Genomic DNA, 26525 nt, shown 5'->3' on the forward strand with positions numbered 1-26525 from the left:
TTTTGACAGGAGGAATAGGTACGGGATCATTCAGTAAATTTTGGAAGCCAAATGATCCAACAATGAAGTCAAATGTGTGTGTTTCATTGGGTGGAAGTGTCCATGAAAAGAGGGGGTGCTAACACAGCACAAAAAAATCATCAGCTAAAACAATGCACTTATGTTACCGAAATTAAAATGATATATGTGCTTAAGAAACAAAGGGCTAAAGTAACATACATACACCTGACAGCTACCTGTAGTCTTATTCCAAGAAGACGGCTCTCTTAAAAGTCATGTCACATTAAAGACTAAGGCTGTCCAAGCCCTAAAACAAAGTGATACTGCCACATATGGAAATGCATAATCTTCATGTAAAACTCAGAATTTATTACAGAATACTTCTACACAGCTAGCTCCCGAATATTCTATCTCAAACAGTACTGAATGTTCAAAATTTTATCTAAGGCATCATGATAATATGCACCTTTCTACGCGTCAAGTTCAAGCCCACTGTTAAGGAACAGTTAGATATTTTTATAAATACACAGTGAGCAGAGATTTCATGCAGTACTCCAATAGTGTTGATCTGTTTTTCAGGTTAAATCATAAAAGTACCTAACACAGTGGTCGACAGAACAAGGTGTTATTTCTGAATGCTGAAGAATGTTCTTACCTTGAAATGCTCAGTCTTTGCAGATCTCTGCAGTTCAGATTGTCTTCCTGAGATGGAGCCTGTCATTGTTTAAAAAACAGTTTAAAAGGTATAATCATTAGCTTCTATTTATTCTCAGTACTTTCCTACTCTACATATGCTTCAGCTTTTACAGAAAACACCTGTAACATAGTAGGTCTTATATTCAATGTTAATAAAGTAACTCTAAATCTGTGCCAGATCTTTCTAAACTATTTCTAAGTCATTAATGCTTTAATTTTCTTTAAAAAAAAAATACACTTGCTTTCACATAAAAGAACTTTAAATTGTACAAAATATATTTCTGAAGACACTAACCTGAAATCTATACTCCAAAAATGGTAACATTTATCAAATTGCTGTTTCTTCAAGGTATAACACAATTCCATCAGAAAATGGAAGTTTGTTGGTATTTCACTTTTGGTATTATTACAAAAAAGTACTCAAGTTTAACAGGTTACTGTTTAAAAGAACAGCATAAATGTCCTCTTTCCATAAGAAAATGATAGGGAAAGGATTTTATATAGAGTCCTTATATACTTTCAAGTTTTAGTAATTCAGGTTACATATGACAAAAAGAACCTGTAAACTGTATCTAAAAGTGAATTTAATACATTTAAGATAATTCTATGACACACTATTTGTAATGCATTTCAATTCAAGGTCTAGAACAAATAAAAATGACTAGCACAGACACCCATTCTATTAGCAGAAGTGGCCAGTATAAACTAAGAGAACTAGACTTCATTTTACCATTTTGTGTATCATTTAATGATATTTTTTAAAGTGGAACACTAAAAAGCACAAAAGGAATTCATGAGTCCTCTAAATCTGGGAATGTAAATCATCAAAATGTAGTATAGAAGTTAAAGTGTCTTTGGATCTGACTGTTCAGAAAACAACAACCTAAATGCTGCGAATGATTTAGCTGCATCTCAAGGAAGCCTATGGAACGGGGAAGCAGAACTGGTCCCTGAGTCAGAGGAAGTCTGACCACGAATAAAGGACATAATCTTGGACCTTTTCCTTTCCTCACAGGAAATGAATCAGATCAAGTCTCTTTTAGTTTCTCTGTATAATTAATTAAAAATACACATTTTAACTACAGTATAAATTACAGTATACTTATTTGTTGTTCAGTCACTAAGTTGTGTCTGACTCTTATACATATATGCATAATGGAAACCTTGTTTTTTAAAACCAATTTAAAAAAAACCAAACACCAAGAAGTTTGGGTTGGTAAAGTATTTCTCCAGCTATCACCTAACAGTTCAGAAAAGTCTAATGTAAAGTAACAAAAAGCACAAAGGAACTGTCTCTAACATGCAAAGACCCTGTCCTGGCCAGTTACTAGCTGCCATGTTCTAAAAGCAGTGATGGATCTGTTTCTCAACTCCTGCCATCTGATGTTTGAAGCTTCGCATAAACAGGCTCAGAGCTACAAAATCCTGGGAAACACTGCTCCAGGTTCCTATACTCCAGGACTGCTCAGAACCTCCAATCCACACAGCAAACAGTGACTCTCTAACGGCGCGGGCACCAGGCGCCACCGACGTCTATACCAACTCCTTACGACCAGGGTTCCCTACACTTCGGTCCTAGTGTCTTTTTCTCAAAGGTCCCACTGTTCTGAATACAAATGGCTTGAAAACTGGAGGACAGAGAAAGTAAAAAAGGCCCATAGTGGAACTGAGCCTGAAACCCTGACCTCATTAATATCAAACACCATCTACTGAGCTCACGAAGTACTTTAAAAAAAGTAAGCCACCCAAAGCCCCACTATTCTTTCCATATAGGATGTTATTTCATACTTCAGAGATATTAATGTTTCACAGGAAGTACCATCTTAAAAATATTTTTAAGTATGACTGCAGAAGATTTAAGTAAGATTATTCATATGAACATAAATTTCTCTCCTTGGCTTGCTCTTTGACTCCCATGTTCCAAGAGGACTCTGACAGCAACATCTTTGAAACGACTGAATGTACACATCCCACGATATCAAGATTTAAACTTGGAACCCTTGATAAATTTCCACTCCATCTTTCCCCGGTTCATCTTTGGCTGTGAACATTTTTTACTTTAAACTTCCCTTCCCCTAGCCATTCTTATGAAGGAAGGACCACATCTTAAATTCCTTTCTCAAAAAATAAAAATTGCTCCGTTATCTCACCTTCAACTCTTAAAGTTTCTTAGTCTCTGAGATTCAATTTCATCAGCAGTAGGACAAGTGATTTCTAACGTTTCTTCTATCTTTAAAAGTCCTTCTGTGATTTGTGAAAGATGAATTAACCTAAAAGCAAATTTAATCCCCTAGCGCCACCTACTGGAAAACATTAAATAGTAAGAACTTAACTGTGTAACACAGGTACACAGACACACGCCTTACGCAGATAGACCCCCTAAAGTGCCGCTTTTCTGGATTAAACTGACTATATTTGAAACACATTTACTTACTGAATAAACTATGTGCTAGGCACCATGCTGCTTCACATACTACCTAACTTAACTTTCATAAAAAGTAGCTAGTCAGTGTCAAGTTACAACAGTTAAATGACTTTGCTAATGTCACAATTGATAAGCAATACAACAATTAAGAACCAAGTTTTTATGACTCTACGGTACTGCTTTCTACTTGATAAGGAGATATCCATTATTTATTAAAGCTACTGAATTATTTCAAGTAGAATGTATATGCTGACAATTGTAATTCAGACCTTCAAGGTGCTGATCTTTTCTTCCAAGCACATCTTTTTAAAAAAAGTAGCGACTGGGCTTGTGGGACAAGATGCTGGAGCTGCTGAAGGAATTGTGTATGTGGTCACAGGTGCAAAGCTAGGAAAACCAATTTCAGATGTCAAGTAGGAAAAAAAATTCTTTTGGTTCTAACAGGAGTTGAGAGTAATTTTTACAGTGGGTATTTCCACTTTATCAGGGGTCACTGTAATAGCAGACAAACTCTGAATGATCTGCGAGGCAACTTGTGTTTCAGGGGGTGACTTCAGGTTAAACACACCTTCACAGCTCAGCAGGGTTTTCTGTTTTGCTTTCCCTGCCTGCCCCTAATTCTTGAATTCTCAGCTATCTGCTGAAAACTAAAGTTGCTCCAGAAGTGCTTCTGAGAATTAGTGGATGCTCAAAAGTTTTAATAATTCTAAAAATCGTCTCTTGTATGTCTAAATTAATCAAATTATTAAGTTAAATAAAATGGAAAACTTAAAACTTGAGTTTTCTTTAAACTTTACAGAGAAAAAAATGACAAGGAGATTGAAAGAAAGGAAGCTGAAACAACAATTTAACTAATAAGGTTTTTAAAAAATTAGCTTTTAAACAACAAAAGGATGTAATTCTGGAATTATGATAAAAGTATACAGTTACCAAATTTTAGCAAAAATGATTAAAGGGGAAGATAAAGGTGAATTTTCACAGAATATAATTCTCTAAGTAGTTACAATTTATGTTGACTCTGTGATCTAACACCTAGTTATAAATCCTACATAGGATGCACACAGCCCGATGGATTTCTCAATTCAGTGATTCGGTAGTACCGTTTGTTTGGCTTTCTGCAGCTCTATTTTGAGATCTCTACATTCTTTCCTCATCAGTTCCAGTTCCTGTTCCAAACCATGGATCTTCAGGTCGCAGCTTAACTTTTCCACCTCCCAGTTTGATGAAGGAGGATTTAAATTTCTTATCACTACAAAAACGATGGACATTAAAATTGTTATTTCTGACTTCTACATGGGTTGCAGTTCAAAAAAGATTATGTTAGTAAAATGGAGGTAAAAGAAAAACCAATATAAAACATTTACAATTAGTAAGTTTTTGAAAGATAATAAGTACTTTCAAGTGTCTATACTAAGATATTAGCAATCTTATTTTATACAATAGAATGTATTCATCACCCCATTCCTGATTTTCTGTTTAAACAGCAAATTTGTCAGACTGAAACTTTAAAATATCTAGTACGTTATCAAGCATATGCTGAAATGACAGATTAATCACATATATATGTGAAGGTTAAGACAGTGATTCAGAATGAAATGAAATGAGTAAGCTGAGGCTCACTCAGCTAATCATTCCATCCAGTCCTTGTGGAAAGGATAAAGTTGGACCATCGGGCCTAAAACATGACTTCTGAACAATTTCATTCATAAACATTCCACTGTACAAATGCAACAACACTGGATACAGACTAACCCTTATCTGTATTAAGGGATACCCTTAATAAGGAACCCTCACCCTTATCAAGGAACTCAGGACTTAGTTCCTTAGACTCTGTCCACAGAAAAAGGCCCATTCGCCTGCCATGAGAGATCCCACCTCAACCTCCCATTACGTCTCTCAGAGGCCGAGTCTTGAGCTGTTTCATCAGAGCCTGCTTGCATGGGGGCGGCTAGTACCCAACCCCCACTCCTAACTTCTCAGCATAGCATCTCAGCTGCACATTTTAACAACCTTCAGAAACTGGATTAAAACAAACAAAAAAGCAACTGTAACTACTCCATTGACAGGGTATCTGATGTGGGGAAGAGGCTTTATTGTACTCCTTTCTTCATCTACTTCATCACAAACCAGCCTGGAATCAACCATCAAATTTTCTCTAGGAAAAGTGCAATTTACACCTAAGGAAAAGTTAAAAAGGATTTGATATTTGGTAAAAGCAGAGCACAGGTATTAACATAAGTCCCCAAATTAAGAAATACGTCCTTAGCAGACAGACACAGAAAACTGATCGTGGCTATCACACGAGTGGAAAACCGTATTGACTGTGGTAGAATATCTGTAACAAGTAAGTGGCCTACCCTGCTGAGTTTCCACCTCTGTCCTCAGCTGGAGGAGTTCTACTTCTTTAGACTGTAGCTGTTCATTCAACACTTTCAGTGATTCAGAGTTGTCTTTATTCTAGGTAAGTAGGGAAAACGTGACATTACAGTCATATATTATATGGTATTATATTATATGGTATTATATATATAATATTATATATTATATGGTATTATATTATATATTCATTTTCAGGCAGATTTGAAAAAACAGATTCCAGCCTTTTAAAAGCAAGGTGGGCAACAGAATGCAGTTTTCACCAATCTCTTTTTCTAACTTAGGACATTTTTCACTGGCTTAAAAAAAAACAAACAGTGACAAACTCTACTGAGTCACAATTTTTCAAAATAAGTTAGTGGTGTTAGATGTACTTAAGACCTAAACATCATTACAAACCGACTACTTATTTTGTATAGAAGTAACAAATATTCCTACTAAAAATTTTTCTGCTTTTGCCTTGAGCAGGCAAATTTTTTGTCTAATAAATGTAAATATCTCTCATTTCTAATTTTAAACCTCCTGAAGGAGAAAACTCATTTGCAATATAGATACCATTCTTTACAGACCAACTTACCATTTTATCCAGTTTGTTCTTCAGATTATCTCTATCAATGCAGACCTCTCGGTACGCGTGATAGGCTTTATTTACTTGTTCTCGTCCCACAGAGCTTGTTTCCTCATCCTTTCGAGCTCCTATAAGCTAAAGGCATAAAATTAGAAGACAAAGCTTAAGAGGATGTTCGATATCAGCGAATAAATCAGTCTTCTGATGGCTCCACAACTCACTTTAATTACACTAATGCAGGGAATAAAGTCTGAACTACAATTAAGTGAACATTTCACTTCTACACAATTACGCTTTAGTGATTAAGAAAGTAAAAAGCATAGAATAGATATTTTTAAAAATCTTTTATGCTTTTCCTAATCAGTATCTTATACTTTGCTGTATCTTTTATAATAATTCATCATACTAAAACAGTACATCATTCTTTTATGGCGCTTCTCTGTTTTCCAAGCTGAAACACACTATTTAGTTTCCATCATCGGAAAAGTGAGTATCAATTTAGTGTGTACTTGACACTTTAAGGAATAGAAGTGTTAGTTCATTAAGTTCTATATTATTGCAGAACAAATTATTAGGATTGTTGATCACAAAGTACAGAAATATTTCCAATATTACTTACCCATTTTTCTATTGACTTTTACAATAAACCTAACTACAAACTCCAAAATGTTATCTTTTTTCACTCTATCCCAGTATGTCGCAAATTTATTTAATAGTCATTAAAGAAAATTCACAGGAATACTAAGAAATCAATTATTTTTACAACTGAGTCCTCCTTTTCTTACTTCCTGCAAATGAGTCAAGCTCTACCAAACTCCATCCTCAAGTTTCTACAGTTAGATCATTCCTTCTCATTTTGTGGAAGCTGCTGTCTGTAACACATTACACTGAAGAGCTGAGGATCATAACTATGATTTGAAGAAACATGAACTAAGTTAAACTTTAAAAGTAAATGATGAAAAAAAAAAAAAAAGTAAATGATGAGTGAGGAAGACTTCCCAATACATAAGCAAAGCAGATCTGAGGATTTAGAATTGAATCAGATACCTGGCTTATGTATTTCACAATATTTAGGATATACAGTTTTTGCATGGGAAAGGTATAAACAGAGGAGATTAATTCATCAGTTAAACACATTATTGGAAAAAAAGTTCCAGGAACTTCTTCCTTTCTTGATATATCATTTTTTGCATAGGTTTAAACATCCTGAATGAAATACACACAGCTAGGAAGGTAAGGCAATTTGAAAGAGGCAAGAAAAACATTTGAACTTGAATCCCTTCATGTTGCTAAATCGTCTTCTGCACCCATCCACCAAGCATTATGATACGTGAAACACAGAAGGGCAAGCAAAATGCCCAGGGTTTTGAGATCAGCAGTGACTTATCTTTGGAAATCTGGTGGAAGACAGACCAAATAAATATTTAAAATTTCAAATACTTTGAATTATTAAGTCGTAAACACAATGAAGGTGATAGACAAATTACCTTTTCTTCCAAAATTCTGATTCTTTTTTTTAAGAAAGAGTTCTCTTTCTCTGAATCCTTAAGTCGTTTTTTGATGTCTTCATATGCAGTGACAAGGGCAAAATGTGAAGCAACAGATTCATCTCCTGAATATATTGAGACTGGAGTCACTGGGTCTCTCCTGTGGGCCTTTTCGTGATTCAGAATACAGATATCATCTTCCACCAGTGCATCCATGACAGCTGTTTAAAAATAAAAACATAAAACAGAAATGTCTCACTGAATAAATACATAGAAAAAAGTATATTGCGAGAATAATACGAATACTGCTGAAATGTTTAAAAACTCCTTTCTTTTTTCTTACTGAAATAGTTGATGTATATGTAAGTTTCAGATGTTAAAGGTTATATTCCATTTACAGCTGTAATACCTTGGCTATATCTGCTGTGTTGTACAATATATCCTTTCAGATCACTTGTTTTATACGCAGTAGTCTGTATCGCCTGTCCCTGTCTTGCCCTTCCCCCGTTCCCTCTGCTCCCTGGTAACCACTAGCTCTCCCTCTATACCTGTAAGCTTGTTTTTTACCTGTTATACATTCACTAGTTTATTTCTTAGACTCCCCACATAAGTGACACCATACAGATTCTGTCTTTCTCTGACTTATTTCAATAAGCGTAATACCCTCCAAGCTCATCCATGTTGTTGCAAACGGCTAAATCTCCTTTTCTATGGCTGAGTTTTATCCCATTGTCCATATGCACCGTATCTTTTTTCTCCATTGATCAGTCAATGGACACAGGTTACTTCCATGTCTTGACTATTGTAAATAGCGCTGCTATGAACACTGGGGTGTGTGTTATCTTTCTTCATTAGTGTTTTTACCTTTTTGGGATATATACTCAAGAGTGGACTTGCTGGTTCACACGGTAACTCTATTGTTACTTTTTTGAGAAAGCGTCATACTCTTTTCCACAGTGGCGGCACCAATTTACATTCCCACCAATGGTGTACAGATGATCTCTTTTCTTCACATTCTTGCCAACATTTGTTATTTGTGGTCTTTTTGATGATGGCCATTCTGACAGATGTCAGAATTGTAGTCTCATTCTATCCCACTGTAGTTTGACTTTGCATTTCTCAAATTAATGATGCTGAGCATCTTTCCCCAAGTCTGTTGGCCATCTGTATATCTTCTTTGGAAAACTGTCTATTCAGGTCTTCTGCCCATTTTTTAATAAGGTTGTTTTTTTGATGCTGAGTTGTGCTATTTTGGACGTTATCATTATCAATTCTATCATTTTCAAATATTTTCTCCCATTCAGTAGGCTGTCTTTTCATTTTGTGAATGATTTCCTTTGCTTCACAATTAAGTCCCACTTGTTAACTTTTGCTTTTGTTTCCTTTGCTTTAGGAGACAGATTAAAAAAAAAATTGCTATATGATCTATGTCAAAGAGCATTCTGACTGTTTTCTTCTTTTATAGTTTCAGGTCTTACGTTTAGGTCTTTAATCTATTTTAAGCTTATTTTTGGATATGATGTTCAAGAATGTTGTAACTTCACTCTTTTACATGAATTGTCCACTTTTCTTAGCACCACTTACTGAAAACACTGTCTTTTCTCCACTGTATAGTTTATTAAATTTTTTTTTTTTTTACTGAAGTATAGTTGATTTACACATGTTCTTAGTTTTAGGTATACAATAAAGTGATTGAGTCTGTAAAGTTTGTTTTGCTTTATTTCAGACAACATGAAAATTAAGGAAACGGTCTGTGTGTTTTTCTGGATTTGTTCTTTCATTGTGTATTTGCTTTTCTGATTTTATAACCGAAAGCTTCCAACTGCTCCCAAGTAAAGTCAGAGTTTGACATGTCCAGTGATTTGTTTATACCAAGGATTATAGGAAAGTTAGGAAAAAATAAATGTGTTGTACTACAAGTACGAGTAGGTGAAAGCTACCATTTTAATCACTCTTCACCAAGACCAATTTAAAAACTTCTAACCATGTAGGGCAAATCCTTTTCTTAAGTTAGATTCTTTCTCAGTTTATCAAAAAAGTTAAGAGGTAAGACCTGCTATATCCCCCCGAAGTGGTAGATCCTCATGACCATAATTAACTCCTGCTGTTGCTAGCGCAAACTGCACTTTCTCCTAATGATGGATGAAGAGGTAAAGTTTTCTTCCCTTGAAGGGTTTACTTTCTCCTCTCTGGATTCAACTCTATTCCGAAATAACAGTAAACATCATTCCAATCATGCTGATAGTAGTTGAAATCCTCTTATTTTCTGTCCAAAAGGAAATATGATACTGTACACCTCAAGTGTGCATGTACATTTCCATCTAAGACTCTATCACATACACATTATGTCTTAAATGAGGAACAGCAGAGTAAGAGTAACGGCTAGGGTAAGTGACAGGATGCCGTCTAGCGTAAGGAAGGGTAAAACTGTGCTCATCTTAGATATCTAATATACATAATATCTTAATAGCCCACCAAATAGACAGGATTTATTCAACTGGAACAATTTTTCTTTCCCCCACTAAAGGAGAAAGTCAAATTGCTCCACAGAGTTGAAACAGATGGTGTCCCCCAGTTTGTGCACCTTGAGGATCTGAGCCTATATGCCTGTGCTTTGCACGAAGTTCTAACTAGGTCAGCTGTGTGATTTCCTACTCACTCATTTTTATCACGAAATAATCCTTTACTCAGCAAGGAAAACCCAGTGTGGGAGATGGCTGGGCAGTAAAATAATTATTACGCCATAAAGGGAAGTAATATATTTGCAATAATATAGAATGCTATAGAGACTGAGAGGTGGGGAGGAGGAGGATTTTTCAAAGATAACAGGAAATATCAAGTGACCCTGCATTCTCAGGTGAAGAGGGTGGTTATGTACTTACAGTGCTTAAACTTTTAACAGTTGGCTGCCAGCAGTGGTAACAAGGTCAAAGGCTTGAGAGAGTAGGGGAAGAAGGGGTGAGGAGGAGAATAATAGGAGATGAGACTGGAAAAGCAGAACTGAAACCAATGAAGATGGTCCTTTATAATAAAGAGACTATAGGATTTGATCCTTATTCTGTGGAATTTCAAGAAAAACCTGGATATGAGTCAAGAATGTGAAGAACACATATACAACAACTATAAAACATATTCACAATCAAATGAACTACTGAGTACTGCATGAAGTAGTTCACAAACGCTATCCCAATTAATTCTCATGATTAGTGAGAAATTAATTTCCTACCTCATCATTATGAGGTAGGAAAATCTTGTTGGACCCATTTCACATCTGGGAAAACTGGGGCCCATAAAGATTATGAAATTTAACCAAGATCAGCACAAACATACGGATTTTAGAGCCTGAAATATTAATACTTTTCCGTCCCCAATGAACCATTTATACACTAAATTCATCAAGAACTACAAAACTATGAATCCTTTGGAAGGTTTTTAAGTACCTTAAATGGAATGGAGTGTAATGACCTAACAATGTCACATTCGATAAAGTATGATAACTGGTTATTTTTAAGACAAAATATGTAGTCAGATAGCTTATTTTATATAGTTACATCTGTTGCCTATTTATTATTTATAAATCACCCAAAGTTGCATATGGCCTCCCTCTAAATATAAGACAATATTATTTGCCTAAAAATATTTTCAAGTTTTATATAATTATTCTATATACTCTAACCATGACTTAGAATCCGCTGTCCTGAAGAACTAGTTATCTGTCCTAAAAACATGAGAAACAGCCAAACACAGCAGAGGAAACTCACCAGTGCCACGCAGCAAGCTTAGTGTTCCAGTGACTGCCATTCAAATTTATTACAAATGAAAATGAAAGACTTAATTTCTATCCTTGCAAAAACAAATATAAGATCAAGCAAGTATTAGAAACATTAATGCTTTCTGTGTGACTTCATACACACCCAATTCCTAGAGAGTAAAAGCTGCAGGACCAGGGAAAAATGAGGTCTTAAAAAGACACCAAATAATACAAGGCTGGTAGCCCACTGTATTTATCACCATGCTGAAAGGAAATCTGCTTACAAAGTAACAAAATGGGCCATGTGTGACCTTTGGCTTTATTGCTTATGCAAGCACCCATCCTAGACCTCACTGCAACACAGAAGTAAAAGGGAGCTTCAGCAGTCCACTCACAGTGAAGTCAGATTCAGTTTTATGCACCTTGTGATGTAAATAGTATCTGTGATATTCACAAACATCCAAAGTATTAGCCTGGGGAAATCTGATTTTCTGGATAAAGGGTAAAAGCCTAACTGGCTATTATAAACTTAACAAACTAGACCAAGGCAGCTTTAAAATTTGTCACATTTTACCATATGCTGTAATTTAACCTTATTTACCATAACTTAAATTACCTTAAAATAACAAACTGTGTTTATTTTAATCTTTAAAAAGTGAGTGCCATGAGCAGGATATCATTATCAAAGAAAAGAATGATCAACCAAAAAAAACTGTCTTGTATAAGAATATTCTAAAAAACTGAGCTGACCAAGAGTAGTGTCTGCAAAGTGACGAATGGACAACTACCTTAGAATCTTAGACAACTACCTTTGGGGTTCTCTTCAAAATTACTGATCGCTAGGCTCCAATACAGATCTATGCAAATCAGAATGCTGGAGTAAAAAACATTAAGCTGAACTGTCAGTGATCAGTCCTTGTAATTTTAAGTCCCATTCCAATTTAAGGAATATACTCTGTGGTATTACACAATTTTAAGTCCCATTCCAATTTAAGGAATATACTCTGTGGTATTAAACAATAAAACTCCCAAGAATGATTAAAAGGAGCTCTGGTCACCCAATTCCAATGCGGAGGCGGCGGCATTTCCACACCACCAACTGCCAGTGCTCTGGACACCAGCCGGGGGCCTCCACTCAGCTCAGACGCCGTCTACTGGACAGGGCATCAGACTCCACAGGCTCAGCCCCACGGCCTGCCTCCACTGCAGAAGCCGGCGGCAAGCCCAGGTCGCTGCCTGTACTTCTGAGGGACCGGCTGCAAACTGGAGGTTCCCATGGTTCCCTCCAACTCAGGATGCCAATCACCAAGTCCAGATAGTTACCTGTGCTTCTGACCAACTGGTTATAAAGCAGAGGTTCTCATGACCTTATAATTGATTACTCAAACCCATATACCCACTTGATTACTATTAAAAGATATGAACCAATAGCAGATGTAGAGATAGACAGGGTGAGGTGCTGAACAAAGGAGCCTCTGCCCTTGTGGGGTTGGCAGCCAGCACTGGGCACTGAAAATGTTCTGGTTCACTCACCTGGGAGCTCTCTGACCCGCTCGTCTTTAGGTTTTTAATAGAGGTTTCATTACATAAGCATGACTGATTAAATCACTGGAAACTGACTCAACCTCTCTGACACTCACCTCAATGGCCCAGGTCAGTGGGACTAAAAGTGCTAATCCTCTACTCAGCTGGGGAGATCCTCTGGTAAACAGCCCCCAACCTTAGGTGTTTTCCAAAAGTCACCTCACTAACACAAATCCAGGCAAGGTGGAAGGTCTGCTCTGAGTAATGAGACCAAACATTAGGACAAAAGATGCTCCCATGAGTCAGGGAACCATGGATGAAGACCACATGTGTATGTGAAATATACTTTGGTCATCTGAGTGAGAACACGTGCATTTCTTACACATCACAACATCGCCAGTGTGAACGGAGAAAGAGGGAGACAACGTGCCAGAGGAGGTGGTAGAAAGAGAAGAGCAGTCTCTAAAGACCACAGGAGGGACGGCAAGGGGAAAATCCAAGCATTACTCATCAGGATTGTTTTGGGAGACCGTGAATGTCAGGCTTGGCTACAGTCAACACCAAGACGACCCTCAGTTGAGATATGCTGTATATAATGAGGTGAGAGACTAGAAAACATAGAATTATTTTCTGACACCAGATTAGTTTTTTTTCCAGAAAAAAATATTATCCTGTTATATTTAATCATCCTAGTATTTACTATTTATTGATCACTAACCATGTGCCACATACAAGTGCTTCCCCATAGGAGGTAAGCAGAATTTGCCACCAAAATATGTCTCTTTGGTCATTTCCTAAGAAACTGCAGAGGTGGGGAAAACTATGAAAACCAAGCAGTAGTTACCCTTTTGTAAGAAACATTTACATTTACACGGGAAATCTCCATCTGTAAGGCTGCCTGCCTCTCCGCCCTTCCTCTCTCAGTGAGGGCTTTGGTTACTCTGTCCAGTTACTCAGTTCTCCTGGGTCTCCCCCGTGTATACACGTGTTATTAAATTTTTTTATTTTCTCCTGCTAAACTACCTCGTGTCAATTTAATTCTTAGATCAGCCAGAGAAACCTGCAAGGTGTTAAGGCAAGACAAGAAAAATTTAAACATGAACGTTTCTTCAGCCCCGCTGGGCTTTCTCCCTTCCCTGTGCATATGCGTGAGCCAAACCTCCTTAGGACAGAACTTCCTTGTTAAATCTTCTAAGGGGCCACCATGACCCACGACCTACTACTCACTTTGCATCTGCAGATTCAGACTGTAAATAAATGGTCAATAATACATCACTTAAAGTACAACCTTTTGTTTCAAAAATATGACCATGCTCTGACCTCCAATAAGTGGGGCAGTCCTCAAAGCGTTCTGAAAGAATGTCTCCCGGTACAGACTCCAGGTTGGCTCGAATAACATTCTCCGTTTCTTTCTTATATAGACTTGCTCACCCTTTCACTGACACGCATATCTTCCCACCAGAGGACACCTGGAGTCTACCCTGAACCAGTGCTCAGAACCAGCATGGGCTCACCGCGCCCCACCAGCTCAGGCGTTCTGGTGAGTTCTCCTGATATCTGGGTCTCATTACTCTAGTGATGATCTTAAAAATTTTATTCAAGCTGTTTTACCTTATTAAGTCTGAAGGATGACCGTGAATTTCCTAGGCAGGGGACCTACGGTTTTTGTTAGATTTAAATTTTAAAAACAAGTCAATATATGGTCTGAACCAAACCTTTGCTAGTGAAATGAGAGACTGAGTTAATCCCGCTGAGTCACCTGCTCCTAAGAACCTAGCGCAAGCATCTGAGGACCAACCCTCACGATGCTGCAGTCCTGCAACTGTTAGGGGAAGCACACTGACTGAAACCGCCCACCCTGGCCAGGCACCATAGTAACCATTTGCATGAGTTGTTTTATGGCAGGAGATCCTGATAAGGAATACGGAACTAATAAGCCACCACCAGCCGGAAGAGTTCGGGAAAGATCGAAAGGAGACACTACCTGTCCGTCCACTTCCCAGAATCCCTCTTGCTAGCATCCACCTTGGCTGAGCGCTGCGTGCGCCACCAGGAAAGACTCTGAATTAAAATGATTGGCCAAAGACCACCCGGAAATGAATCCCATCACCATAAAACCCAAGACTGCGAGCCACGCGGCAGAGCAGTTCTCCTGGGTTCCCTTACCCTCCTGCTCTCCACCCGGGTGCCCTTTCCCAATAAAATCTCTTGCTTTGTCAACATGTGTCTCCTCGGACAATTCATTTCCGAGTGTTAGACAAGAGCCCAGTTTCGGGCCCTGGAAGGGGTCCCCCTTCCTGCAACACAACCATTAAGTAAGTACAGCTCTTCCAAGGGTGCACATTGCAAAGGCCCGTCGTCTTGCGCTCTGACGCCACAAACTTGGGCCTCTGTGAACTGGTGCCAAATCAAATCTTGGAGACAGGGCTTTGAGTGAAGAATGGGGTTAACCAAAAAGTAAGTTTGGGTTTTTTCCACAAAATCTTACAGAAAAATCTAAATGAACCTCTTGGCAAACCCAACAGAAGAGAATATTAGCTTTACTGCTTTGCCAGGGAAAAGGGACACAGGAGGCTCCTACCCTGAAAACTGTGTCTCCCAGCTGAGGAAGATTTAATGAGGCATTTCAGGGCAATGGTTCAAGGGCGGAGGCGCTGGTGAGATTAGGGAGTGTGCAAGGCCTGTACTCCACTAATCTGGTCTCAGGTCATCTTGCCAGTGAGCTCCCTGGTCCCTTTAATGTAGCCTCAGGTGGGCTTCCTCTGGTATGAAGAATGCTGGCATCTCACAGAACTTAAAGACACTGTTACCGCGCAAACGAGGTGGAACCAGGCCCCTGCTCCAAGGCTGCACTGCCGTTCTTGGTTGCCCATCCCGTCTTTAAACCCATTCCCTTCCGGGATCATTGCACTAGCAACAGTTCAGCATCTGCCCTTTGGAACTCACAGCAGATGCTGGAATCAAGAAAGCCTTCCTGCCCGGGAGCCCCACAGAGACCTGTTTCATCCTGAGCACTCTCAGAGGACACCCTGCAGGCGGGGAGAACCGAGAAGTGTTAGGAGTGGGACTGATCCAAGGATAACAGCACACGTCTCATCCACGTGCCATCCTTACAGAGCTGTTCAGAGCACGTCTCATATCTGCACTAAACTAACAAACTGATAACGGGAAACTCTGCTCAAAGACCAAACAGCTCCTAGACGGACTGCCATCTATGGGAATACCAGCTGGGTTTATACACGCTTACAAGTGCTTCCTTCATTAGGAAATAAAGGAATCCTGCCCTGTAACAGCCAACATGGGGCTCTTTTTTAGCAGTCCAAACCTGATCTTTGCACGCACAGTTAGAGAGGCCAGCAGAAGGTGAATTCTCACCTTGTCAGTCTGTTGCCTGGAACCCTGCCTTCAAGGTCTACTAGAAACAAGAGTGGTAAGACCTTTTCTCATTTTTAGAGAGATCAAATTAAGATGGTAGAGTAGAAGGATCTGTGATCATCTCCTCCTCCAAGAGCACCGAAATCACAGCTAGCAGCTGAACAACCATCAACAGAACGACAATGGAACCCACCAAAGAACCAAAGAGAAAGGAGAAGCCACAACGAGACAGGAGGAGGGGCACAATCCCGATAAAGTCAAATTCCACACTTGCCAGATGGGTGACCTACAAACTGGAGAACAATAACACCAGACAAGTTCTCCCACTCTTGTAAAGATTTCGAGCCCTACGTCAGGCTCCCCAGCCTGGGGACCCAGCAAAGGAATGCCCGCTACAAATTGGCACTTGCCAAGAGCATTTTCCAGTGAATGAGCAACAACAAAGGCATTTGACATCTGCCTCTGCCGAGGCTAAACCCTGTGCTGCTGCAGCTGCTGACGTTCAACACCCCTTGAATTCGGGGTGGAGAGTGAGGCACTCTGTGCTCCAGGGAAACTGGTATAACAGGTCTTTAGATACTTATTTTTCAGGAAATTATTTCATGATCCCAAGATATCCTTATATCTCTTCACACCTAGAAAAGCACTAAATCCCTTTGTGGTGACATCAGCTCCTTGTAAATAGCAAAAAACCTTTCATAAAGTAAGGGCTTGATTGCACTGAACTCCCCTTCCACCAAAATCTTTTATATTGACTTTCCTCCTCGGCCTCTGACTTTCTCAGAGTTACCAGAGGTGCTGTCTCCTGGGTCGTAGTCCTCATTTTGCCCCAAATACAACCTACCTCAGAAATCTCATGGTGTGCATCTTTTTAGTCAGCAGGAACTAGCAATCTCAGGGAATCTGACTTTGAAGGCCAGCGGGATTTGATTTCATGACTTGAAAAGACGGGTGGAAACAGACACTCCACGCCTGGAAGGCACGAACAAAATCTTGCATGCACCAGGACTCAGCGGGAGGAGACTGAACCAGACCTCCCTGTGAAGGTGTGAGTCAGCAGTGGCCGCCACAGGGACAGGGGAACTGAGATGCAGTCCTAGGAGGTGCCCCCTGCCAAGTGAGACCTCTTGGAGGTCACCACTGAGCATACCATAGAGTTCATCACCTCAGGCTGAACAAGCAGCAAGGAGGCAGCACAGCCCCACTCTCACCAGATACTGGATTAAGGTTTTACTGGGCAGGACGCTGTCCAGATTTCCCAGCCAGTCCCTCCCATCAGCCTCACCCACCAGGGGGCAGACAGAAGAAGCAAGAAGACTGCAATCCCACAGGTTCCAGACTGAAAACTACAACCACAGGAGTTAATGGAAATGAAAAGGCAGAGGATTAACTCCCAGAAGAAAGAACAAGACAAACCTCCACAAAAAGAACTAAATGAATGGAGATAGAAAACTTCCAGAAAATGAATTCCAAATAACGATAGTGAAGACGACCCAAGATCTCAGAAAAAGAATGGAGAAGATGCAAGAAATGTTTACCAAAGACCTAGAGGAGCTAGAGAACAGAGATGAACAATACATTAGAAGGAATCAATAGCAAAATAACTGAGGCAGAAGAACAGATGAGTGACACGGAAGACAGAATGGTGGAAAACATTGCTGTGAAACAGAATATTGAAAAAGAATAGGGGAGAAAAAAATGAAGACAGCCTACGACTCCTCTGGGACAACATTAAATGCACCAACATTCACATTATAGGGGTCCCAGAAGGGGAAGAGAGAAAGAAAGGACCTGAGAAAGTATGTGAAGAGATAATAGCTGGAAACTTCCTTAATGTGGGAAAGGAAACAGTCAGCCAAGCTCAGGAAGTGCAGAGTTCCAGGCAAGACAAACCCAAGGAGGACCACACTCAGACACAGAGTAACCAAACTGCCAGAAGTAAAGAGGAAGATAAAAATCTCAGGAGAAACAAGGGAAAAACAACAAACAGCATACAACGGGACTCTCATAAGGTTTTCAGCTGATTTCTCAACAGAAACTCTTCAAGCCAGAAGAGAATGGCATGATATATTTAAAGAGATGAAAGAGATTAGGGGAAACTTACAACCATGAATACTCTACCCAGCAAGACTCTTGTTCAGATTTAACAGAGAAATCAAGAGCTTTCCACACAAACAAAAGTTAAAGAGAATTCAGCACCACCAAACAACCTTTACAACAAATGCTAAAGGAACTTCTCCAGGCAGAAAACACAAGAGAAGGAAAAGATTTACAAAGAATAAACTCCACATAATTAAGAAAATGGTAAAAGGATCATATAGTTCAATAATTACCTTAAATGTAAATGGATTAAATGTACCAAAGACAAACACTGGGCTGTGTGGATGAAAACATATGCATGTATGCACTTCCACTCTACTTAACCCCTGAGGTTGTAATTATTTTATACAGTTAGGTTAATCATGTTTCCATTATGGTTGGCAATTTTATTTTTTGTGAAAACTGATAAACATATTTTACTATTGTGATTATATAACTATTATTCATTTCAATACCTACCACTGTATCATGATTGGTCAACAGAAAATAATAGAATTCTGTATCACTAAAGCTACCATTTAATAGAAAAACCTATAATCACTTTTTTAAATCCAGATGCACATGAGCATTATCTTGGAATTTTTTTGAAAAATACAGGTGCCTAGGTATTGGTTTTCCTCCAAAGCTCTAGGTATGATTCTAATGAGCAGCCATGTTTACAAACAACAGGACTATATGATGATCTAGTTCTTTCTAGTTTGTTTCACTTTTTCTATTTCATATTCAGTGCTCCCATTTCATTTAGTTTATATTTTCCAATTTCTCCTTTTTTGTTGTTGTTGTTCTTTCTCAAGCCTTTATCAAGTGTGGCAGAAAAGCTTTTGCATACATATATACATACCTATACATATAGTATAGTACAATATATATGCTTCAGAAAACATGAATTTTTGCTTAGCTAAAAAATTTATGATGATTCCATTTGTTTGACCAAGTATGAACAGAATAATAGATTTTGAATTATATTCATTCAAAACTCCATTTATTCTGGCATCTAGTAATACTGCTAAAAGTATAGAAAGCTTATTATTTTAGTGATTTTTAAAAAAATATTTGAATGAGGCATGAAACTTCTAATCCAATTCTGAGAATATCAAGAAATACTACATCATTAAAAACAAAACTATTATTAACTAAAGTACAGATTTTATTCAAATCTCACAAGTTTTATGCTAGTGTCCATTATTGTTTTCCTACTTTATTCAAGATTCCACATTGCATTCAGGTGCATTGAGCACCTTCAGTGGCATGCTACAAATCCTGATAAATTCTCTTTTCATTTTTATTCTGTTACAAATATTTTCTAATTTTCCTTGTTATGGCTTCTTAGATACATCCATTATTTAAAAGTGGACATCTAATTTCCAAATACATGAGGTTTTTAAAGTATCTTTCCTATCAATTTCTCATTTAAATACTTTATTCTCTGCAATCACCCTCTGTGTTTTAGTCTTTTAACCTTCTTGAGGCTTTCAATGGCTAAGTCAAAGATCTCTCTTGGAAAACTGTCACATTGTACTTGAAAACATGTGAGTTATTTTCAAGTATCTTTTGATATTCATTTCTAACATAATTCCACAGTGATAAGAGAACAGACTCTGTATATTTCAATATCTTTAGACCATGACATTTTTGTACCTTGTTTTATGTCCCTGGATATGTTCCAGTGTCTCCTGGGAACTTGAACAGAATTTGTATAAAACCTGTATAAATATTAATTATGTTGAATTGATTCATAGGGCTTTTCAGGTCTACTATATCCTTCTACTTTTCTGTCTACTCATTCTATTAATTTTTGAGAGCTTCACATTGAAATTCCAACTAAAAATTTAAGTTTATCTACTTAAATAATTGCAATATAAAGTGGAACTATACGTAAGTTTGTTTTGTATTTTCCAAGTCTCCTATAAATGTGTTATCATACTTTCACAATTTAAAAACTAAAAAATTTAAATAAAAGTTTTTCTCATTTCTAAAATTGAATTATAAAAGGAGAAAATAGTTGTAGGGTGAGCTCCTTGGTTCCTTTGAATTAAAAAGATTTGAAAACTGTTAAAATTCAGGAGCATTCCCATTTCAAACTATTTTATCTATTTTTTTTTTTTTAGTTTGTAGGCAATATTTTTTTTCCATTTATTTTTATTAGTTGGAGACTAATTACTTTACGACATTGTAGTGGCTTTTGCCATACATTGACATGAACCAGCCATGGATTTTAACTGATATGCAAAAGCCCCAAAAGGCTTCAAAATTCCAAAATAGCCTCACTGAAAGATTTGTTGTAGAGGGCTAATTAAATATTCATGCTATAGAAGGTAACTAAAATAAACAACAAAAAAACCTCTTTAAAACTGACAATCCTTGATTGGGGAACCAAGATTCCACATATGTGACTACTGCTCCCGTCTACCCTGCTTTGAGTGCCCACTGCGGTATCCTCTGTCTGAACTGCGTTCCACCTGGGTGGCTCAGATGGTAAAGAATCTTCCTGCAATGCAGGAGACCTGGATTTGATCCCTGGGTTGGGGAAGAGCCCCTGGAGAAGGGAATGGCAACCCACTCCAGTATTCTTGCCTGGAGAATCCCATGGACAGAGGACCCTGGTGGGCTACAGTCCATTGAGTTGCAAAGTCAGAAATAAAATTCAACACAGTTAAGACTTATACATCTGTGCGACTGAGCACACATGCAACCACATCTTTTCTTTCTACCTGATCCCTCCAGGAATTGGAAACTCTTAGGTTTCCAGCACTTTTATCAGGTAAATAAAGAAGGCTCCCATCTAAGAGGTGCACGAACCTCAGGTATTTTTGGGACCTCAAAGAGAGGAATTCACCCAAATCTATAGATACTGTAGGAAGAATCTGTGGCAAACTCTTGGTGTAATTTATCTGGCCTTGAGAGGCCTTTAAAAGGTTTAATCCAAGATTCCTTACGAAAAGTTCCGATACAGCCTACTTATAAGAGGCTGTGTGGTCAATCGGGCTCCCCAGGTGGCTCGCTGGTAAAGAATCCACCTGCCATTGCAGGAGATGTGGGTTTGATCCCTGGGTCAGGAAATTCCCTGGAAAAAGAAATGGCAATTCACTCCAGTATTCTTGCCTGGGAAATCCCAAGGACAGAGGAGCCTGACAGGTTACAGTTCAGAGGGTTACAAAGAGTCAGATACCACTGAGCAACTGAGCATGTGGTCAATTAACCATACTTACTTCACAAGTAAGTCTTAATTTGGCTATATTTGGTTGTTATGAAGGTAATTTCACAGAGAAAAAGATTATGCATCAGTGGATATTCAATTCTAGTTTTGTTAATTGAGTTTTTTTAAATATATATTTACTGCCTAAGACTCACTTCTTAGATGACTTCTTGTTATATTACTGTAAAATTAAATCGAATTATTAAGACAACACTCTATGTTTGTTTCTAAAGCCTATCACAATAATCTATTTTTGAATGAAGATCTCACCATGACTTGCAACCAAGGGATTATGCACACTGGAAAAGACATCAACAAAAGACTCTTTACAGCTATGGAGGACAGGGCCCATAGCAGGCCTCCACTCCTGAATGAACTGTAACTCCTGTTTCTGACACGCGACTGACTAAGTAGGATCAGCACCACCAGACCAGGATGAAAAAACGACACCTGAAGCAGAGAGCTGACCCAAATAGCCACACCAGGCCTGCATACTAATACTTTGACAATCGCTCACACTTCTGCTTATAAACCCAATGTATTTCTTCCTTGGGCCCAATTATTTGCAAGTTTCAAAAATCAAGCCAAACAAACCATAGGTTCATGGACCTATGTCCAATATTCCTAGGTTTCCTTGGTGGATCTCTCCTTTCCAAGGCTCTAACTGGATGGCCTTTATTTTATTTAGAAGTAATTCTAATACTATACAACCTACCCATTACTTCTAATGCCACTACGTGGGACCTTCTTACCTGTCCAATTAATGATGCCTGTTCTGAACCCAGACATAAACACTCTTTTTCACTACATGCTAAATACTGGGTAGCTCCTAATGAACCTAATGGACTTACGGAACAAGTTTATGGCCCCAGAGCTCTCCAGGCTGGTTAGAAAGCTGCACAATTGGCTTCCTCTGGCGGAAACAAACCCTGCCAATTTGCCTTTAATGCTTATGTGTGGGGTTTCTATCAGTTTTCCAACAGTAAGACCATTTAGCCAAGATATTTGTTAACCCATCTTATAATATACTCGAAGAGTCATATTTCCACTCTGAATGTTCCTCTTTCCACTTTAGAAAACATACTAGGAAAATGGTTTACTTTAGGAGGATCTTGGCCTAAACATTTACTACTGACACTGTTAACTTCTATCGTCAATTTTCCCCCCCATTTTTTGGCCATGTAGCATGGTAGGCAGGATCCTGGTTTTCTGGTCAGGAATCAAACGCTGCAGTGGAAACTAGTGTACTAACCACTGAACTGCCAGGATAGTTCTCCTATTGTCAGTTTTGATCACATATATAGTTTTCTATAGATTAATGAACATGCACAATGCAGTTGCAAGGCAGAACTGGCAGAAGTCCTATCAGACACTGGAAATGACCATTAGTCCTTGCCAGACACCTTACTGGTACAACTCCCTAAAATGAGCTATTAAGACCCAATGCCAAAGAACATGATGGACCTAGGGCATGTAAGCAATCGCCCTGGCATCAGGGAACCAAATATTTGGTCACCAAATGCTACCAAAAAATTAATGATCAAAGAGGGGGGGGAACTGACGAAATAACATTCATATTTTATGACAAGACAAGAAATACTTAAACATAAAATTTTTTTCTACCCTTTTGAGCCTCCGCCCTTCCTTTAATCTGTATTGTGCATTTGCATTAACCAGAACTCCTTAGGAAATAACTTCCTTCTTAATCTTGTAAAAGGCCACAATGACCCATGACCACTTACTTTGTACATTTGGATCTGGACTGTATGAACTGTCAATATGTCATTTGATGTATAATCCTCCGTCTCAAAAACTTATAGAACTATGCTTTGACCTCGCAGAGCTTTCTGAAAGACTGTCTCTTGGACTACAATCCCCAGTGGGCTCGAATAATATTAGGACAGAGGACCGTTTCTTCTGTATATGCATTTTCCTATTTCCCAGGTAGGTACTATCATTCTAATATATAAACAAATCTTAGAAAAATTAAATACCTTACTGACAACTACATAAAGAATCAGCAGCAATGGTCAAATGTGAACCCAAATAAGCCATCTTTCAAATGTGTATTCTTAATACCACATTCTGAGAGGCAACACAAAATGGATTCTTATTTTCCCAATAAGAATCTGGACAAGGCAGAACTCAGTAGTAGGAAAAACACTGGCCTGAGATTCAGAAGCCTAGACTCTAAGATCTGACACCTTGATTACTGATTAGTTTACCTATCCAGATCTAAGTTTTCCCACTATTTGTGGGAAAATGCCAGGGTTGAACAACATCACTCAGATGCTGCCTTTCTATATTGTGAAAACAAAGTGCTAATGCAAACACAGTATGGCAACCTAAAACAGAATTCAGTTTTACTATGAATTAAGTAAAAGATATACTACACATAATATGTCATCACCAAACTTGACTGGGAAGGTATTATCACACAAATGAGCAAACAGAGGCTTAAAGAAGTGAGGTAAATGTGTCTATAATCACCTGGTAGTATAATAGAGCTAGGGTTTGAGTCAAGGCCTATTTAATAGGATCTTCCCTCAACTTCGCATTGCCTCCTACGTGAATCTTATCTAGAATTCTCATCATCTTTCTAATCCTCAAAAGCCACACTATCCCTACTTCATAAGATCAGTTCATCAGATCAGTCAAGATACTACAGAACAAGGATTAAGTCTTACAGAGGAAAACCAATACTTACTTCTTTCTCTATTTTTAATGAAAGAATTAAGGGAAGGAATGGTCTAACTAGCTTATAAAGAAGGGATCATCGAGTGCCTTTTTTCAAGATACTATAACTCAGTCTCAGAGGATGAGATGATTGGATGGCATCATCGACTCAATGGACATGAGTTTGAGCAAGCTCCGGGGGATGGTGAAGGACAGGGAAGCCTGGCAGCTGCAGTCCATGGGGTCACAAACAGTCAGACATGACTGAGCGACTTAACAACCACCACCACTTAATCTATGTACCTCACCACTCAAAGACCCTGAAAGCCCAAAAACGTACTCGACATCAGATATACAGTAGTAAAAATCCCATTATTATTTTTACAACCCTCAGCATTATCTCACCAACTGCTTTAGTTCAGAAATCAGTTTGTACGGCCAAGGAATCATAAGATTCTTTCTGGGTTAGCATAGATGTGAAAGGCAGTCTACTTTTCTTTCCTTTCATAAAGTATAATACGCAACTGAGCGTAATGCTCTCATGGTGATAAGACAACTGTATTTTAATCCAGAATACATGTACCAAAAGAAAGAAAAAACATGAAATTACACTGATTTCATTACTTGAAGGATTATGAAGTACTTCATAACATCATTTAATAATCATGACAACACTCTGTGTTGGCATGTCAGGCAGTGTGCTCTGACTTTTAGGGGAAGTAGCTCACTTGCTTCCCATAACAATTCATTAAATCTACATAATACCTACCAGATGAGGAAGAATTTCCTTATATAACAGATAGAACCATTTAAACAGTGGGAGCCAGTAATGAAAAAATGGCTAGCTGACTCTACAGCCAGCAAACTCCAGGAAACTGCTTTGATGCCTTGGAGAGGAAGCATTATTCCCATTTCAGAGATAAGGAAAATGGAGAGATTTTGGTTTCTTACCTAGTATCAAGAGAGTAAGTAGAAAATTCAGCACTCAGATTTTGAGTTAATGTTCTCACTTAATCCAGTGCATTTCCCATTTCACTACGTCTCTTTAACATTAAAACCTTACCTTTGTTTACAACTTCCCATTTTATAAACATCGCATTAAAATAACAAACCTGGGAAGGCTGCACCATTCCCCCCCAAGGTTGGTGAATTAGATATGACAACTCTAGAGAACTGGAACGTAAACCATGCCTTGAGATCTTGTTCAAGCCAATTTAAAACTCCAAAACGTAAAAAAGCAAACGTCTTTTAGGTTTAAGAGGCATGGATCAATTTCAGTCCTAATAGGTCACTGACTTTGGTCATCTCAGCGTATCTCTAACACATGCTGGACCAATCTGTTTTCATCTGTAGTTCAGTTTCTGTCTTCTCTTTCACTTCCGAGTATCTGTTGGTAGGGATGAGGGACTCAGTCTATCTGGTATGTGGCAGTCACTCAACAAATGATGGAAAACCACCCTGGGTACATAGGTTAGACACTGGAGAACCAACGACTATGCACTCTTAGTCCTGAGTAATGTAATGTCCATCGCCCAAGGCAAGCCCACCCAAGCCACACGTCCCCCTCTTTGGTTTCCAATTTAAATGCGGTCTCACTGGATGACATAAAACTGAAGGGGCCCGTGTACACCACAGTACGGGCAGAAGACAAACATTAGGCAGAGGCGAGAGCCAAGCGGGCCCGGCCCGACTCACGCGAGGGGACGAGATTCGAGATGCCAGGTGGGCACCCCTGGTGGGAAGCCTAGCGGCTGGGCACCCCCGCCAAGGTTCGGAGAAACGACGCGTCTCTTTCCACCGGCGCCGACAGCGGAGAGTGGTCCCACCGTCCGCACCCTCTGCCGGACCAAAGCGCCTCACTCACCCAGAACACAGGCTCCGCGGGGCCGCCCCCAGGGCCGCCGAGTTTCGATTCCCCAGTGTTTGGAAACGGACCGAAAACAAACCGGGTCGCCAGGGGTCACCGCGGGCTTCCGGTTTCCTCGAAGACACAGCAGCTTCCCTGGCGAACGCAGCTGCCCCGGGGACGCCGCGAAGGGACTCCCATTTCTCCTGCCTCGGCGGTGCCGGGGCCGGCACGGCCGGCTAGTGGGCTGCGGCCCCGGAGGCTCTGGAAGGAGGGCCGCGCCGAGGCCGAGGGCCGAGTCGCTGCCGAAGAAGACCGGTTACCTCAGCGCCCGCCCAGGCGGCGCGCCGCGCAGGGGAAGCGCCGCAAAAGGGCCGGCAGGAGGGCGGGCGGCGTGCGCCGGAAACGCGGCCTCCGGTTGTCCGCAGCTCAGAGCCAGGACCGAGCGGGCAAACCGGAAGTCAGGCCGGAGGGAGCACCGAGGGCGTTCGCGAAGCCGGTGCCG

The 26525-nt window shown here is 39.3% G+C and overlaps 1 protein-coding gene across 3 annotated transcripts in view; it reads right to left on the reverse strand.

Annotated features, from left to right (window-relative positions):
- AZI2 (5-azacytidine induced 2) overlaps positions 1–26415 on the reverse strand; it is a 33503-nt gene extending 7088 nt beyond the window's left edge. Inside the window, exons 1-6 of one of the 3 annotated variants that reach the window (XM_065932907.1) lie at positions 26039–26415; positions 7553–7773; positions 6075–6200; positions 5479–5578; positions 4222–4370; positions 656–714 (exon numbers count right to left, since the gene is read on the reverse strand). In XM_065932907.1, the coding sequence (XP_065788979.1) occupies positions 656–714; positions 4222–4370; positions 5479–5578; positions 6075–6200; positions 7553–7768 (650 nt within the window). In that variant the 5' untranslated portion in view covers positions 7769–7773; positions 26039–26415. Of the gene's footprint in view, positions 1–655; positions 715–4221; positions 4371–5478; positions 5579–6074; positions 6201–7552; positions 7774–25869; positions 26001–26038 lie in introns of those variants that run through there. The other 2 variants (XM_065932908.1, XM_065932909.1) reach the window with 2 other exon arrangements.
- Positions 26416–26525: the final 110 nt, after the last annotated feature.

This window comes from Muntiacus reevesi, chromosome 4, assembly GCF_963930625.1.
Source record: "Muntiacus reevesi chromosome 4, mMunRee1.1, whole genome shotgun sequence".
NCBI classification, from domain to species: Eukaryota; Metazoa; Chordata; class Mammalia; order Artiodactyla; family Cervidae; genus Muntiacus; species Muntiacus reevesi.